The sequence below is a fragment of the Anguilla anguilla genome, chromosome 12 (assembly GCF_013347855.1).
Source record: "Anguilla anguilla isolate fAngAng1 chromosome 12, fAngAng1.pri, whole genome shotgun sequence".
Classification (NCBI taxonomy): Eukaryota; Metazoa; Chordata; class Actinopteri; order Anguilliformes; family Anguillidae; genus Anguilla; species Anguilla anguilla.
Genome location: NC_049212.1, coordinates 333,285 through 349,552, shown reverse-complemented (window position 1 = coordinate 349,552; position 16,268 = coordinate 333,285). Strand labels below are relative to the sequence as shown.

Genomic DNA, 16,268 nt, shown 5'->3' with positions numbered 1-16,268 from the left:
GGGGCATGTTTATGTCAAAGCAGCAAGGGAAAACAACAGAGCAGCAACACAGCTTGGAGAGCTCCAGAGCACAGCCAGCACGGGTCATCCAGCGCCTGCCTTCCGCATGACAACCGCATGAACTCACTCCTCACAGAAGGCCGAAAACCACAATGCACACAAGTCACAAAACAAAAGACAGATCCGTATCCATTACGATGCATTTCTTGATGAGATGTTCCTCGTGCAACAGACTGGTTTCCAAGCACCACTACTGGAGTTATTTCGAATGAAGTGTAAATACTGAACTGGGGAGAAAAAGCAGAGAGGATTGATGTTGTTTTGGTTCTGTGTCTGAGCTGCGTTATTAGAGCAAATGCTCTTTCTGTACTTACCAGTATAACTGCCAACTTATTTTCATATTTTAAATATAAATGATGTAAGTATCTTCAAATGCAAGAATAGAAATTCATAGAGGGAAATTCCATCCCTCTCCTTTGAAAAGCACATCAATAACACTGTCAAGGTTTCATTTTTACATCTACGCAATATCTCCAGACCCTCTCTCACCCATCCCGATGCACAAAAACTCATCCGCACATTCATTTCCAGCAGATTGGACTTCTGCAACGCACTCCTCACTGGTCTTTCCTCCCGCCTCCTACACAAACTGCAATTGGTTCAGAACTCGGCTGCAACAATACTGGCCCACACATCCTCCCGGTCTCACATCACCCGTCTTGAAAGATTTACACTGGCTCCCAATCACATCACGTATCACATTCAAACTCCTCTTCCTAGGTCACAAATCCCTAAATGGCCTCGCACCCACTTACCTCTCTGACCTCCTGCTCCCCTACCAGCCACCCAGACAGTTACGTTCATCCACTGCCGGCCTCCTCACCACCATCCCCTCTCAGCGCCATTCTTTTGGCGACCACGCCTTCTCAGTTGCCGCCCCCAAACTCTGGAATGCCTTCCCCCCTGACATCCGTACCTCAGACTCACTCACCTCTTTCAAATCTCAACTTAAAACCCAACTCTTTCCCCTAGCCTTCCCTTGATGTTTGTCTTCCCCCTCTCACACCCCCTCCTACTACCGCTGCACCACTAGTCCCACTGCATTTTCGTTTTTTTTTTTTTGTATGTAATGTTTGTATTTATGTATCATGTACTGTAAAGCGTCTTTGAGACCATGAAAAGCGCTATATAAAATAAATGCATTATTATTATTATTATTATTATTATTATTATTATTATTAATAATAATAATAATAATAATAATAATAATAATAATAATAAATAATTTTTTTGCATTGATTTTTTAAAAACAAAAGGACAGCTACCACTATCGTTCACTGTCTACTTTGCAATTGCAAGATGGCCAGCTCCACTCATTGAAACCTGATGCTTAATGAGTGTTTGTTCTTTCTATCTGTAGTTTTAATTATGAAAGGGCTTCAGTCTCCAGGCTATAGCTAAAATAAATTCCTCTCTGCACTCTGTTAACAGCTGTCCAACTATTATGACAAATAAATTCAACTCATTTGCCTAGCATACATCACGCTTGTATGAATTCCATGTGGAGCGCGGCGAGTTTCTGTGACATCTGCAGGGTATATTACTACGTTGTCCTCATTGCCATTCTCATTTACAAATGCGACTTTAGTGAACAATGCCCTTTCATGCAGTGCAGCATAAATTACACAAATTTTACAGAATTAGGCAAAATACCAGAAACCTGATTTTTTAAAAGGTTTTTTGGAGTGAATACAAATTGAGACTATATTCCATTCCTCTGATGATTATGAAACTTTAGCTGATGATTGTCACACATATAATGGTGATTAATGATTTAACTGTCCTGTTTTAACCAGTACAGCATACTAAATATTATTGCACTAAGCACCTTTAACAAAAATCAATTTAGTGGTAATATACATGAGCATACTTAGAGAGAACCCCCGCCTGTTAAGACTTGTAGGGCTTAATATGTTGTAAATGCCCTCAACTATGGAAAAACCTGTTGTAAAAACCACGCTAAAGATTAGTTATTTTTAAAGTCGGACTGAAATTTGAAATACTGTATCATTACTTATATTCTATACCATTGCAAAATTGTTTTTAAATGGTTTTAAAATGTTTTTTTTATTAATAAAAATTTATACATATCACAAAAATGTTATTATAATGCTACTATGGAGGTCAGATACTGCGTGGGCAGGGTCGAGGGCGTACTCCTTGCGTTTTGAGTGACAGCTAGTGGGCGGACCGTCTGAAAATGTTGACTGTGACAGCCATCAAGAGAAAATAATAGGGTGACAGGCTACATTTCAGTAGATAGGTAAAGCTAAATGAGTTGTCATATTGCACAAAATCAACAAATCTCCGTAGCTAGCTAGATAAATAATATTTGGCTTTCCTGAATTGTTGCTTTATACTTTGTGTGATAATTATGTTGATGCTAAGATTGCTTTTCAGCTATGCCAACTAACGTCAGCGAATGTAGCTGTTAGCTATCCTCATTGTAAGCCAGGCGAAGGTAATTCATACACTCAGTAATTATACATCCAAAATATAATAATAGAAGAAACTTACTTTGTGGTTATCCTCTGTACTGCTCCATACTGTGCTTGATCGAATTGTGGGGACTGCTCAACGTATTTTTAAGTTGCATTCTGTCGTGCATTTTTTTATTATAGCTATTTGTTGCCATAAGTTGCCATATGGTGCTAGTCATCTATAGCCTTGGCCGAAGTGATAATACCATGCCATTCTCAGAATAATATATATTTTCTTTTATTTTGTACCGCATAGGAAAAGTACATGTGCTTTACATACATACATTAAAAGACGTTTTGGATATTTTAACAGGCGCAGTTGCGAGCGAGCCTGTTACCAACAATATCAGTTTATCGCACCATTGAGAGCGAAGTTGCGAGTGAACCTGTTTCCAACAATCTTTTTATCGCTCTTTACAGCAATAAATGCAGATCCCGCGCAGCAGTTGTCATGTCATCTTTACAAGAAAACACAACGCAGAGACAACCCTGCTGCAACTGGACAGTCGGGACTGCTCCAGGGTTCAGTCGCAGTTCTTTGCAAAACCCACTCTGTTTTTGCGCCCTATTCAAAAAGTCGTCTGGTGTAAAATGCAGAGTGCAGACTCTTGTGTTGTTTGACACTAATGAACCTGATAAAAATTCTACATGTGTCCTTCGGGATTGCGTGTAGTGAGTCAGTATTTGTGCATCCTTCAACACAGCAATGCAGCTTCCAAGGTGCCATGTTTCCCAGACTTGACAGTGGCAAATGCAGCCTAGCCCTCAATGTCAATCATAAGCAAATACACGCTGTGATAGGCTGCATGCAAATGAGACCGCTTCCTGACATCAAGAAGCGACAATTTAAAAAATGTGGAAAAAAGCACAGTAGGTGGCGTGGTGATTTTTAAAACCCCAATATCTATAATTCAAAACAAAAAAATTATAAATTTTAAATAATATGATAATACAGCTGACGCTGCCTATTTTACCACCAAGGGAAGTACAAAATATAAGCAATGCAATTTCAGTTCGACTTTAAAAAACCAAAGCCTTTAATATAAAATTTGATCAATGAAGATCGCCATTATTTTATAAGCGCAATGCACTTTGGGTAGATGACGTAAAATGGTTGCACTGGAGGTTAACTCCAGCAGTTGCAGGTATTAACAGTGACAGTTCCACAGAATTTGTATGTGATGTGATACGCAGGATATCTGCGAAAAGGATGGATTCAATAGCTGAAAATCTTAGTGTATCAGCAGGTATTATCATTAGGGATTATGCATTTAAAGGAGGTATTATCACTGGCTTAAACTTATATATACGACATGGATCAATAATGACGTTATGTCATTTAAATGGGAATGATGTACACATTTCAGTTTCACCAAAAACAACAGTCTGACCCATATGGTATGACGCTGAACGGCTACTGCTAGAAAGCGGAGCTCTCTACTGTTTGTCATGTAGTTTATTTGTTTGTCCATTTAACAAGCACCCCTTCCCAGCAATCTAATCTGCAACTACACCCCCCAAAGCATGACACACTGAACAATAGCGTCTATCTGGGAGTTTACACTGTTAAGGTTTACTTTAGTCCCAGATAGACTCCCAAGGGAGAAATTGTCTTGGATCAGAGAGATCCTATGGCATATAAGAACAAGCACGAAACCGTCCAGACCCACGGCGCAACTTGGTGAACTATATTTTTTGTTGATTTTACACGCTCATATATGGTAGTTGGTTCTCTCAGAATTCTGACTGATATAGCAAGGGAATATTTTCACTGGAGACTTGATACAGCCTTATAACTTCAAAGTCCCAGGTCACTTGTGAATGGCTGAAATGGATTTTGAAAACAGACACTTCATGCTACAATCATGATAACGGCAATGACTGTGCTGTGAAGTTTAGGTAGCAAACAAGGAAGAGGAGTTTAGGTAGCTGAATCCTTTTGACGTAATTTACATAGAAACTATTCGCTTAGATTACCTAGTTTCACTCACTGTGGCCAAGCGGAATCGATAACGTTTCAGCAAACATATAATGTTAAAAGATTTAATTCAATCTACTACTGGGAGTTTTGACGTTTATTGAGGGTGTGACAAAAAATTTCGGTGTGTTTTTCACATTTACTGTTCGATTGAGCAAGTACCATTCACAGTACATTTTTATAGGTTAGTGCTGTCAGATTGTGCTAGCTACTTTACATGAACCTTGTACGGCGATCAATAAACGCTAACAGCACAGTACCACTTAGTTCTTGTCATTTGTACCACCACTGTAATGAACTAAAAAAAAGCCTACAAACTACCTTTTCTATCAGAAATGTGTTGACGAGCTCACACGCATACACTGCTGGCGACATTCTATAGCCACTTTTCCACCGCATGGTACCGGCTCAACCCGACTGGACTCCACTCGACTCTACTCACTTTTGGTACGAGTTACTTCGTTTTCCACTCCAGATAGTACCCCCGTTAATGTAGCTGGTCGTCATAGCGACGCCGCATGAAACTGCCGTTTCTGACCAATCAGTGGTCTGCAGTGGTTTGGTCGGGTGGTTGATGCTCGGGGTTTCTTAGATTTGTTTGCATCTTTCACCGCAACTTTTTTATTTTTTAACGCCACAAACTGCTTCCTCTAAATTTTTGGGTTCCTCTCGGTGCTTGAGGACCAAATATGCCCAGATGGGTGAAGTCATGTGGGGCTTTGCAATGAGATCCATTTTACTTGCATTAAGTTTTTCACTGTGCGTACTGCAACTGCAGGCTGACTCAATAGTAAGCCATTAGGAGTCAGCACATTTCAAAGATTGCACACGGTGCACGCTCTCAGTGATAGTGTTTAACATCTCACCGCAGCATATATTTTTAATCACCAAGTTGATCCAAAAATATAGCTGCAAGCAGCGATGAGGGGGCCAAGCAGTCCAGCAGGGCAGAGTCACCATGGCAACTTGATAGGATCATGTTAAAAGCATGGCTGTAAGCACTGATAGCAAGTTTTATGTCAATTGACCAAAGATTGGGTGTAACTGAGATATGAGCTCACATCTTGTTTGGGTCGTATGCTTTGATTTGGCTGTAATGGATGAACGTTTTTGAAAATCAAAAATGCATCAGAGAACTTTTTTGAGGGTTGGTCTGAAGATGATCTGTGACAAGTTTGGTGAAGATTGGACAAAATATGTTGGTGTTGAAATGCCTACTTGAGGGAGAAGGACTTGGGCGATTCCATGAGGGACGTGGAGGCGATTGAAGAGCACTTCATCAGTATTGGTGAAGTTGACTTGCCCGTCAACGCTGAGGGGCTGATTGTTTCAATTAAGGAGTATGGAGCGAACGAACAGGGTGGCCCAGGGTTGGAAGCACAGGACTATGCAGAGGGATTAGACGAGTTATTCTTAGAGAATGGCGAGGAGATACAGGCCTGAACTACTCGTTTTTGTAGTTCTTGTTTTCTTTCGTGTGTTTTCATGTTTCACGTGTTGACGTTAATTTGCCACTTGTTCATGTTTTCCCTGTCTAGTTCAAATTTTTTGTTAGTGTTTAAAAGTACTTGCTGATAGACTGATTCAATTTGTAACTTCTCCATTTGACATTGCCTTTTTGTGTTGTTTTATTTCTGTCTGTGTGCATTTTCTCCAATAAAGTCCACCTTTTGTGTTATTCTTGTACTGATGTGTAAGCCATGCAGTTGTTTTCTGGAAGGAGAAAAATAAATTCATCGGTAATTGGTAGGCTATTTCATTAGTATTTCAGTGCAATTGTCTGCTCCTGGTAGAGCAATGGTCTATGTTGCAGTAAATAACACCTAATTTTTTCCACATCCTCAGGAAGGAGTCCTGAGTCCATATACCAAGTTTGGTATCAACACATCAAAGCGTTGCTGAGATATGCCCTCACTCCCTGTTTGGCAGCTTTGCCGCCCATTTCGATTGGCTGTACTGAGCAAACGATTTTGAAAATCTAAAATTCATCTGATAACTTTTATGAGGCTTGGTCCGAAGATCACACATTGCAGCGCCCCCCCAGTGGTCAAATGGTGGAAAATTTTTTGTGTTTCCTCAAAATGGGGTACTGAGTCTATGTACCAAGTTTGGTGTTGATACATCAAATCTTTACTGAAATAAGAGCTCACTTCCTGTTTGGCGACTTCACCGCCGATGTCGATTGGCTGTGACGGACGAACGGTTTCTAAAATCAAAAATCCATCTGATAACTTTTGTAAGGCTTGGTCTGAACATCACCTGTTGCAATTTTGGTTTGATTGGACAAAATTAGTGGCCTGTGAAAATTTGTTTAACTTTTTCAGAAAATCCAATATGGTGGAAAATCCAATATGGCGGAAATTGACATCAATGTACGTGTTGAACTCTGCTTTATCCAAGGAATCCAACTATACCTCTTTTTTCTTTTCTTTTTTTAAATCGGGCATACAGCTCAAAATCATGGGACTGTCCCCAATCAGTGTGCCAAATTTCAAAACTTTTTACCACACGGTTCTAGGGGCTGCAGGGTTTCCGCCAGTGTATTGGCCTAAATTGACCCCCCCTTTGGGCCTAAGCATCGGGGATTTTTTTTTTTTTTTTTTTAATGTATTTTTAAGATGTTTTTGGAACTCGGTTGGAAAGCTCACCAGCGACATCTGTTGGTGAAAATATCAACGCACTATAGGAAAACAGCAGGTCTGAGATCATTGTTCTTTACCCTCATTGTGCATAGAGTGACGTTCAACACTTGATGCTTCCAATTATCACAAGCTAACAGTACCTAGCAAGGCACCATTTCTTTAGTAGGGTAACTAACCTTGTGTGTTATCACTTCATCTCGTCGGTAAGTACATTCTTTTTATATTAACTTAAGCAGTGTGTAGGTAATGTTAAACTAGTAGCATGAATGTAACATTCGATACATTATTACATGATTTATTAATCTCCCTCAAAATAACGAATTCACTTGTTTATTAATAACGTTAGCTTGGTGACACTGATGTGCACGACAACGTGGTAATTTAGCTAATTTAGCTAGCTAGCCAAACAGTCAGTAGGCTAACACAGATACATAGATATTTTTTTGTTGAAATGTGCCCAGCATGTCAAGGCTGTACATTGTTGTAAGATTCAGTAGCCAATCAATAGGCAGTGTTGTGCATATCCCGCTCTTACAGCTCATTTCCAGCCCAAACCACTGCAAAGAGGGCAAACTTTTTTTTCTGTCAGTGACATTTCCTTCTGACATCTACACCGGCAATCGCAACCACAACATTTATTTTGCCTTTTTGTATAGCTATTTCCATGGATAAAATTGCATTTATTATTATTTACTGGTAAAAACATTTACTTCATATCCAGGGCGATAGCCAACTACTTGCATGTTACATGGCATGTGTAGTCATTTAGTAATACGATCGCATTTCAGGCTAGAAAATAACCCGTTAATCCAGAGAAATTGCTGAGTTGTCTTAGAATCTTTATCGCAACAGAATGTATCAAGGCTGGCAGCCCGGATCAAATCTGTTGTGACAGCTGCCGTCCAAAACAAACACCTGAGAGAGGCTGCCTGCGTGCGTTACGTCATTGTTTTGCAATGCGCAGCTGTCATAAAAACATCGAAAACTCAGAGGTATACGATTCCAATGAATAGGACAACTTGGAACCGGTTCTTGATTCCCATCCCTATTTAAATGTGCCCAGCATTCCAAGGCTTTGTTGTAAGATTCAGCAGCCAATCAGGACTTGAATACAAGTTTTTTGTAGAGTGCAAAAACTTTGATATTATTTATTTTAATTTAATTTCTTTTGTTGTTCTTGAAAACACAGCATTCCAAGTCTGTACATTGCTGTCAGATTCTTTGTAAAACTATGCTATGCTGTAAATAGTTGTTGATTTTTTAAAATGTGTGTTGAATAAATGACTTCTTTATAACAACATTCACATTACGTAGTTATATTTTCAAATCTCCACTCCGTCTCCACACTCTCCATCTCCACCCAGCTCTGGGCATGTCGAAGTGTCCTTGAGCAAGACACCTAACCCCTAACCCCTAACTGCTCTGGCGAATGAGAGGCATCAATTGTAAAGCGCTTTGGATAAAAGCGCTATATAAATGCAGTCCATTTACCATTTACCATTTACTCAGCTTTTAGCACTGACTTAATGTAGGGCCCTATGGAATCTGTGTTATAGCTTTTTTACTTTCTCAATTCCGCGATTCCGTCCGTGATTCTGTTATCACAGAAACTATAGGGCCCTATCTTAATGCTGCCATCAGTCTGTCGCTGGCCCGCGCCGGGCCCCCATCAAAAAAGACACTTGGCCACTGGGCCGCCGGCCCCTGTCAAAATATACTTGCCACCGGGCCTAACAACTTTTCTGGGGGAAACCCTGGGCTGCCATAGACATCCTAGCCAGAAGAAAAAGATGATGATGTATAATAAAGAAACAAGACCAGGTCAAAACCTAGTATATGGCTGGACCAGCCGACCAATGGTGTAACTTCATAACTCGGCTGACCAAACGGCTGACTCAGTCACAGACATTCGGGTTTGTAGGGCTGCCCCCGCTGTTGCGGTCCAGCCAAAAAAGGTAGAAACACAATGGGTGCCCTACGCAGCTTCGCTGCTTGGCCCCCAACTATTTAAGTAGCAAAATAATGGAAGACAGGTAGAAATTTGGGTTCATTTGAAAACTTGAGAAAACAGAAAATATGAATTGTTATCAGTTCACATTTTCGTAATCACCTGATTATTCGATCATCAGCACACGCCTACATGTTAACAGAACTGTGGTGCAAAGCAGAAAAGCAAAAATGAAACCATAGGCAATCCGGTCAACAGATACAGATTCTCACATACTAACCCCAACTGATATAACTGATCTCATTCCAAATACAGCAACGCAAAGGTTTAATTAATTTATTGGTAGCTTAAGATAAAATAATTGTTCAAGTGTCTCAAGAGTAGAGCATGATGTTGCCTGGTCAAGACAAAAAAATAATAAATACTGTAATGTCATTGCTGAAAAGTATTAACAACACAAAAAAGGCAGCAGCAGAATTGCCAGAGAATTAAATGAAAGTTGAAAGTAGACAGGTTCCTTTAACAGAGCAAAGCGCTGCTGGAAGCCTTACCGCTGAGTGTCTGAGAGACACCACCATGCCCAGGCCCATCCACCCACAATATAGGCCTTCTCATCGGAGCCACTACAGCCACCTGGGGAGGAAGGAGCACAACACTGGCATTAACATAAAAATATACTGCTGCAACAAAACCAAGCACAACTCTTTTGAAAATGGTTTGCAAAACAAATACTTAAATGGGGAAGGATGATTATCAGTACTCCTGATAAATATGAAAGCAACGTGCCAACCACCCCCCCCCCCCCCCCCCCCCCCCCCCAATAGAATGTTTAATCTTCAACACTTATTTTAGGTTAATTAATATATGCAACATGAGTAATTCAATACACTCAGGTAAAAATACTCAAGGACAAAAGTGCCCCACTCAAGACCCAACAGGTACACAGTCCAGTGCTGTAATAACACAATGTCCCAATATGCAAAATAAATAAATAGATTTCAGCTGAAATGTTGCACCCAGTGAAGCATTAGACTTACACTAGTCTAAATGTGGCATTCTGTCAGTTACTGAGGCTGTGATGCACAACAGGCACTAGTGCCCATTCCAAGGACCTATGGCCCCGTATGACGGAGGGACTTTCCACTGCAGCATACAGTGGAATCTAATTACTCTAAGTTGAAGTACTGTTATTACAACGGCAGCGGGCGACGTCGTCTCCACCAGATGCGAACGCGTCGCGTACCGGCTGCGAAGCTCGCGCGACACAAGCGAACTGAAGCGTAGTTTTTCGCTTCTGTTCTATTTTTTCGGCTTGTCGCGCGTCACGTTGGCCTGTTTATACACAGAAATATGCTCTAAAATGCTAGGTATACATGCTCTGATTTATATTTCATTCTTATATTACTGGGGGTGTGTCCCTAGTTACCTCCCAGATATTTTTAAGCAGCTAAAAAAAATACAACCCTTTTCGTTTTGTAAAAATAAATAAATAACTGGAACCTGGGGGAAAGGCAAACTTAGTTTCGCTGTCTTATTTTGCGGAGGGGGTGGGGTAAATTTGAAAATACACCACAGAAAGACGTAGGCTATTGAGTGACGTAGAAGGGAATGCACCGAACAGCGGTTTGTTAGCTCGAGTATTGGAAGATAGTTTTTAACCAACCATTGCTCAGCCTATTTGACTTCTCCGATGTCTTCGTTCGCCGTGCTTTCAAAAAGGGCTTGTTAATAAAAATCAGATAATCCACAGAGCTTTAAAAAAATCAGATTATTTAGTGGTCTTGCCGATGAAAATGCACCTATTTTATAAATGAAGTTGTAAGCAAGCCTTTATTGCACTTGTACTTCAAAGCTTCCGGTGTTCATGGCATTGTGGTGTTCATATCCCTTCAAGATTAAAACTGTTACTGACTTTTTCATGATTAGCTGATTTTACTAAATCTGATCCTATAAATGTTTTGACGTGAATGGCAAGACAACACGGGAATTCCCAATGGTTGATTATGGATTATTTATTATTATTATGATCATTACATATTCTTCATGAAATTGGCACGCTTGTTAACCAAGCAAATAAATTAATACAGTTTGAGATTGATTGTTATGCAGGCTACGTTGCGATTTAAGTTATGGTACTTCTTGAAAGCGTTTACTTTCTCACGTAGGCTATTTACGACAGCTGCAAAGAGGCGCGTCAAGCTCACTACATTTTTACTTAACAGTGTCTGTTGTTCCCCACTTGCCTCTGCACAGATCGTTTTGGAATGCCCATGCACTCCTACAGTAACGGTGGTTCTTTCGGTCATTTTGCATCGAAATAGGATGATTTTTGTTTTAGCTTAAAAAAAACTTTTTAGAAGGTCTTTTTACTTTCATTTGACCAACCAATTTCGAAAGAAAATTGCTCAACGAACTATAAAACAGCATGGAATTAATATGCATTACATATTTTATAACAGACTGTGCTCAGTAATATTACCAATGAATGTGTATACCGACAGAAAATGCAATTTACAACTATGGTATAGCTTCTTAATTAACCAAATAAATAACGGCTTTTACAGTCGTTGTACAAATATCTGGCGCATGGCATCTTTAATGTAACTTCCCGACATTTCCCGTGCTTGCGAAATCCTGCGATTACAAATACGCCTAGTTAGGCTGTAGATGCTTGTGTTTCGCCAAAACTAGTGTGACAACCAGAGGGAAAGAAAGAATGCTAATTAAAATAGAATTAAATTACAGGCGAAAGCTTTTTTGTGTCGCATTTATTCGACGAGCATTCAGGTATAGTATCACCCACTGACACATTATATTTACACCAACGTTGGTTTGCGCCATCCAGCAACTACGTGAGTCACGTGCTAAGGCTTTCCGCACTTACGAGTACCACGCCCATCAGCTATGTTTAGCCAAAAGGGTATCCCATCCACGGCTAACGTTACACGCAAATACCAAGCTTCCCGAAAGCTTGCTTGAACGCATACGAAGCCCCCTATTTAAATCTTACACACAAACAAATTCCACTCTGAGCCACTGTAACGTTAACAATGTAACGCAGCCTAACGTTACTGTCTGCGTGCTGGCAAGCAAATAACATTCAACTGCCTGCAGACGACTGGCTAGCTGGCACGTTACAGACACCTCGGATAGCTTGCAAGGTGCTTGGCTAACGATCATAAAGTTACACCACGCCGATTTACACAGAACTTGCCAACCTTTATAACATTTGACTAGCTACTGTACGAAAACAGAGGGGAGGAGTAGGCTAACACAACAGCTAGCTATTCACATAAAGAAAAGAACAGCGTACCTGAGACCACAAGGGCTTCGTTTGGTCCAACTGTATGACAGTTACCCATATTACAAAAATATATTTATCGTGTAAAGACGCAACTACAAACTTCTTTTAAAATACTCCAAACGTATACCCCGTACTTCAGCTGCCAAAACAGTTCCAAAATGAACGCTGGTATTAGCTCGCCGTTCGCAGCTCCTCCTCAATGTCTTCACTACCTCCGCCCTTCTTCTTCTTCTTTGGGTTTGAGTGGCGATCACTAAACGTTAAGGTGCATACACCGCCCCCTACTGTGCTGGAGTGTGAGGCAGGACACAGTCCCCCTCTGGGGTGTCAAACTGAATCCCAAGGGGCCCCAGTGTCTTCGGGTTTTTGTGGTTTCCTTTCAATCAGCTGCCAATTAAAGCCTCGAGAACGAGGTATGTAGGATTCCTTAGCCAATCAATGACTTAAATGAAGCACTTGTGCCGAGAACACCCCAAAACCCAGCAGACATTGCAGCCCTCCATTAAATTATTATTATTATTATTATTATTATTATTATTTAAACCTGGTACTCTAAGATAGGGCTACCTAACCCTGTTCCTGGATATCTACCATCCTGTAGGTTTTTATGTCAACTCTAATTTGGCACATTAGATGCTACTAATTAGCAGTTCAATGAGATTGTTAGCTGTTGAATGAGGTGTGATTTGTTAGGGTTGTAGTGAAAACCCACAAGATAGGACATTTCCAGGAACAGGATAGGACTGCCTCGCTCTAAGAAACTAAAAAGAGCATTAGCCTCACTTATTTCCCCTTTCTGCCCCCTAATATTACCCCATCCCTGCCCAGTTTTTCTGACCCCATCAAACAGTCTTTCCCCGTCTACATCATACAATTCACAAAACAGCAGCACGGTCCACTGTTTCCTCTACTTAACACGCATCACATAACCCTGTTTCACGTCTCCCAATCAGTCAGTGATGCATTTATTCCTGTTTAATCACACTGTAATCTACTCCATATAACTTCCTCTCTCCCACAATTCCAATTCCACACCTGTTACTTAACCAATTTGTCTACCATGCCCTGACTGACATCACTGTTTATCTTTGGTTGCATTTCAGTGTAATATGAAAAGGGGTGTGTTTTAGAGTTTAGCTAGATTTGATTTTTTTGAAACATTAGCAGCAAAACCTAGACTGTTATCATTAACAAACCAATTTCTGTAAATCTTTGACTTAACCAGTAAAGTGTATGCAACATTCAGCAGGAACGAAGGTGCTGATGGTGTGACTCAACAGTGCTAAATGCCATTGGTCATAACTTCCATGCGACCCCACATCCACAAGGCTTATGGATAGGAGGTTGGTCCCTAAATTGTTAGATCATACACTGAAAGTATAGTTAACAGACCTCAAATCTGCATGACAAAAAATGGGATGCCAGGCAGGCAAAATACTGTACTTGCCAATTAATCAGTTTCACAAATCAAACCATGTATATAAATTATGACCTAATTACATTAATTCATTCCACAGACATATGTGACAGGGAAGCCAATAAAGCTGTAGATGAGCAAGAGAAGTTATGATTTATATAATAGTTACTGAGATTAGGAAAGCTAAACTGACTCAAACTTTTCTCTACTGGGTTCATACACTTCAGAAGGCATCTTCTGACTGGCCTCTCTTAGAAATGTGTGCAGCGTCATGCACAGTCACATAAGGTGCTGCATATGGCGATAGAATTCCAGTGCAGATACCGTTCTGCTGTCTTCAGTGACTGACTGGTCTCTCATGTTCTTCCCAGTGCCACGGCATGCTTACCACCATCTTTACTGTCCTGTACCAATGCAAGCGCTGATGCATGAAATAAAGAGCTCCTCCACAGCTCACAATCCTTTCCACTCAACTGGAATTTCAGTATCCAGTGGAAAAGAAGACTGCAGCAGACACGGCCCATACCAAGGTTTCCAGCTCAAGTTGAGTGATTTGCTTTATTAATCAAAACATCTGACTCCTTGTTGCTATCAGCTAAAGGAGCTCAACATTATATTTGCAGCATTGTGAACATTTCCAGAAAGATTTCATATTTTAAATCCCATTTTGTTAAATCAAATTTTAGAAAATAACCTCCGCAATGACATCAGACAACTTAATCTTTTGGCACAAGATTCATCAGGGCTTGGGGAGCTGTGGAATTGGCACAAACAGTTCAAAACTGCACAATCTTAAATGCTTGTCTCTATATGGACATCCTCCTAGGCATAACACCTGAAGAGATTCATCTTCAAATTATTATCATTATCACAAATTCCTACCTATTAAAAAGGCTAAATCAGATATTGTTGAGGGTGATTTAGTTTCCCTGGCAAAGCCAGAAAGGCACTTATAGACAAGCATTATAAGGAGTGGCCAGCTGTCACAGAGTAACAGATTACACACACATTAAACATTATACACAACAGAAGTAGTCATTTTAATCATGACATGCTTACCTATAGGTTAAAACTGTCAGAATAGAAAATGTATTATTAAAACATTTTTAAAGAGGAAGTTTTGGGAATGTGCACAGGGGCTGACGTGCAGGTAGACATGGTAGAACTGAGGATGAATGGATGAGGGAAGGTGCATTACAGGTAGAAGCTGCTCTCTAGAACATAAAAGATGAGAATCTGAGTGTGCCTTTAAGAGCTATGGACTGTACATACTGACCATCAAATTTGTGATGCTTTTTAAAAATACCATTGTTTGCACAAATCCTTTTATTTTAAATCATACATTTAAACAGAAGTGCAACATGATCAAAACAAGACCAGGTTAAAATCTAGTATATGGCTGGACCGGCCGACCAATGGTGCCACTTCATATTTCGGCCGACCAATGGTGTAACTTCATCACTCAGTCACTCAGTCACAGACATTCGCGTTTGTAGGGCTGGCCCCACTGTTGCGGTCCAGCCAAAAAACTCCACCACATTTTCAGCGGACAGTGTAGGTTTTCCCACTTTAAACCAGGTGTGTACCTGCGATTATGGTTCAGGACGAACACATAATCTAATCCCGGATGGCAGTCACTGACTCGTATGCAAAACTAAAGGACTGGAAATCATACATTCTATTGCTGCAGCATGCTGAATAACGGTCTTCCATTAGAAATGATTGCTTTGCCTTGAGTGGAACAACAACCATGGCCCTGTTTCCTGAAGCAGGATTAGTTAGCTGGATAACTGCACTGAGCAATACCCCCCCCCCCCCCCCCCCCCCCCAGCTACGATTACTAGAATTAACCTGTTATTTTACCCTGACAAAAAGTGCGGAAGGTGATTTCCAGTTTGCTTTTACTGTATCACCAATGTGAATTACACAGAACTACCGCATACCTCACATAACTGTATCAAACGTTTTGAGTCAATTACAACGGGCTAAGAAAATCCGGAAGAAAATATTCAGCAACCGAATTAATCCGTTTGAATGTTTTAGTACGTAATATGCTGTCCCAGCACGAATGCTTAGCATTTTATAAAACGAATACTAAAGCAAGAAAAGAACAGAAGAGCACACGTTATAATTCCAAGACGTTGGCAGGCTATAACCAAACGTAGACTATTGCGCCGCATAACATACAAGTTTGATTTGAAGTTATTATGAAAATAAATTGGTTTGCGCCTGCATATTTTCAAACATGGCGCCTGAAAATAGACACAAAAAAATCCCGTGAGTACTCGACCAATCCGAAATGTTCAGCGCTGCAAGCTCCACCCAAAAGGTTCCTGTACTTTCGGAAAGTACTACCCCCCGAGCAGGAACCTTTTGGGGGGTAAAACAAAGCCCCCAGAACTAAATTTAGACCCTAGTTCCTGCGGTGGAAACGCACTG

The 16,268-nt window shown here is 40.5% G+C and overlaps 1 protein-coding gene across 1 annotated transcript in view; it reads right to left on the bottom strand.

Annotated features, from left to right (window-relative positions):
- Positions 1-12,649, bottom strand: part of LOC118209272 (flotillin-2a-like) — a 28,197-nt gene extending 15,548 nt beyond the window's left edge. Inside the window, exons 1-2 of the mRNA XM_035384480.1 lie at positions 12,422-12,649; positions 9,660-9,741 (exon numbers count right to left, since the gene is read on the bottom strand). Of these exons, the coding sequence (XP_035240371.1) occupies positions 9,660-9,741; positions 12,422-12,470 (131 nt within the window). The 5' untranslated portion in view covers positions 12,471-12,649. The remainder of the gene's footprint in view (positions 1-9,659; positions 9,742-12,421) is intronic.
- Between the last annotated feature and the right edge of the window lie 3,619 nt (positions 12,650-16,268).